Source organism: Montipora capricornis, chromosome 7 (genome assembly GCF_036669925.1).
Source record: "Montipora capricornis isolate CH-2021 chromosome 7, ASM3666992v2, whole genome shotgun sequence".
In the NCBI taxonomy this organism is placed as follows: Eukaryota; Metazoa; Cnidaria; class Anthozoa; order Scleractinia; family Acroporidae; genus Montipora; species Montipora capricornis.
Window position 1 is genome coordinate 12358198 of NC_090889.1, and position 2500 is coordinate 12360697.

The 2500-nt window shown below is 39.7% G+C and overlaps 2 protein-coding genes across 6 annotated transcripts in view; one reads left to right on the forward strand and one right to left on the reverse strand.

Moving 5' to 3' along the window:
* LOC138055649 (hemicentin-1-like) overlaps positions 1-1509 on the reverse strand; it is a 72430-nt gene extending 70921 nt beyond the window's left edge. Inside the window, exon 1 of the mRNA XM_068901534.1 lies at positions 475-1509. Within this exon, the coding sequence (XP_068757635.1) occupies positions 475-550 (76 nt within the window). The 5' untranslated portion in view covers positions 551-1509. The remainder of the gene's footprint in view (positions 1-474) is intronic.
* Positions 1-2500, forward strand: part of LOC138058190 (microtubule-associated protein futsch-like) — a 66318-nt gene that overhangs the window by 18741 nt on the left and 45077 nt on the right. The gene's annotated exons all lie outside the window — the stretch shown is intronic.

The following is a 2500-nucleotide window of genomic DNA, read 5'->3' on the forward strand; positions in this document are numbered from 1 at the left end:
GTTTGTTTTCTTTTGTAGTTTTGTCGACGTATGTTAAGTCACCGGGAATATATATAGTTGAAAAATTAGCAATAGTTTTTTGTCTATAGAGTACCATAAATGCAAAATTTGCACTTTTCTAAACGCCGTAAGTCACCTCAGACGGACATCGAACCTTGAATCACATCAAAGAGCTTTTTCTTGTCAATGGTTTGTATTATTCTCTCATTCTAGACTGCATCATGACATTTTATATTAACGCTGAATTCATTAGCTAGAACTCGCGGCGCTTTCCTTTTGTCAAAACTGTCCGGTTTGCATGGAAAATGTAATAGTTTGAAGGAGGAGTGCTAGTGTATATCATCCTCGCAGTGTGTTAATTTGAAAGCGTTGTAAAATTAGTCCATCCAAATGCCCGGAGCGCTCTTAGAGTAGTTGAACTTCATCAATATTGTCAAAAGCATCTTCTACAAACGACTATGTTGAATGACCTACCTTTAAGAATCATGAAACACATTGAGAACCAAAACAGGAAATATTTGTCAAGGCATATTGTAAAGTCTTTTTGCATGTCGCCCGTTTTCCGCCCGTGCTAACTCTTCGCAACCAGTCACCAAGGTGTCTTTGATCCGTCTGTGTCATGTATTTTTTATATTCATATTTGCATCAATTTTTGTGGCTTCCGCTTTCCATATAATCAATTTTTGTGGCTTCCGCTTTCCATATATGGAAGCGAATCCATTTAGTCATCGCGTTGAGTAGCAATAGAATACGAATAGGCTCTGCCGATTTTGATCCAATAGATCGTTTTCACTGTCACGCAATAAAAAAATAAATCAAAAACTATCCAGTGCAAAACGCTAAGAAATTGTTATCTTATAGAAGATAAAGAAATAAGACACTTGTCCAAGTTTTAGGCCTCTGCGTTTCCCCAAACTTCAGATATTCGTCGAAATGTTTCGCAGAAATTTACAGAGCCCAGTATGAAAATGCCATATTGGTGTACCTCAGTGGTACACCAATATGGCGGCCGGAAAATAGTGTAAACATCTGGAACTTACTTTGGCTATCTAGGCGACTGATTATCACTACTGAAAAAACAATCATTTACATAAGCACTTTTCCTAATGCTCTAACTTCTAAAAGGGCTCAAAATCATGAGATAAGTATATATTTTTCAACAAACTTGATCGTAGCTTTGTGTCACGCACCTACATAATCCGGAAATTCAAAATGCTCTGGTTTCCAAACGAAGCACGCTATTGAGCTCTGAAATTGTCAACAGATATAGATATGCCGCCTCTTATGCCTGATGAGGATAAAAACTTTGGTGGATCTTTAGTTTTAGATTTTGGAAGGTGATGACGTCACGTGAAAACGATCTATTGCTACGAATTTCATTCGGAATTAGCACATAGTTGCACGATCGCTACGGTAAGCAGCATTGGATCAATAACCTACAATCTTGCTAAACATGCAGCACATGTCCTTCGCCCGGTAGTTGGTCAATCGCCTCACCATCTACAGAATACGCAAGATTTCATCAATAAAATTAAGGGACTGAAACTTACCCCATCGGAAACAATAACATCTTTCGATGTAACAGCGTTATTTACCAGCATACCACCGGCTGACGGGATTGCAGCGGTACGGAGCACGTTGGAAAAAAATGATTCGTGGGAGTCGCGCACACCTATGACAGTTGACCAAATCGTTGAACTAATCGATATTTGCCTTAAAACCACGTATTTCTCCTTCATGGGTAATTTTTTCAAACAACAACATGGATGCGCTATGGGCTCTCCGGTGTCCCCGATTGTAGCAAACTCATGCATGGAGACGTTTGAGATTAATGCTTTGGATAGCTATAGTGGCACTCGTCCAAAGCTGTGGTTACGTTATGTGGACGATACTTTTGCGGTACTTGAGAGGGAAGAAAGTGATCAATTTTTGCAACACCTCAACAGTCTCGATCCTAACATCAAGTTTACACAAGAGAATCTCACGACTAATTCCTTACCGTTCCTTGATTGCCTCGTCACTATCAATGAAGATGGCTCACTGTCTACATCTGTATACCGTAAACCAACTCATACGGACTAAGATTTGCAGTTCGATTCACATCACCCTTTGGTTCATAAACTCGGGGTCATCAGGACCCTGGCCGGAGCACAGAGCTAACGTAGTCATCAGTGAAACAGCTGAGTGGGAAAATGAAAAAGCACATATTAAAAGCTCTCTACGCAAATGTGGTTACCCAGAGTGGGCGTTCCAGAAGGCGGGTGCCATAAATAATAAATTCGTTCTTCGCCGAGATATAAACAGATTTTGATTTGATCTTGGACGTGTACAATATCGATGGGCCTCTCTGATGTTTGTGAAATAGGAGTCATATATATCAGCAAGCACGTTATTTTGATGTTTGTATACAAGCTCACCCATTTATAATTTAGTAATTTGAAATATGTTCAGATTAGTAAACAGGGGTCTGCTATGATCTCGCCAGCCTTTATGCATGGTG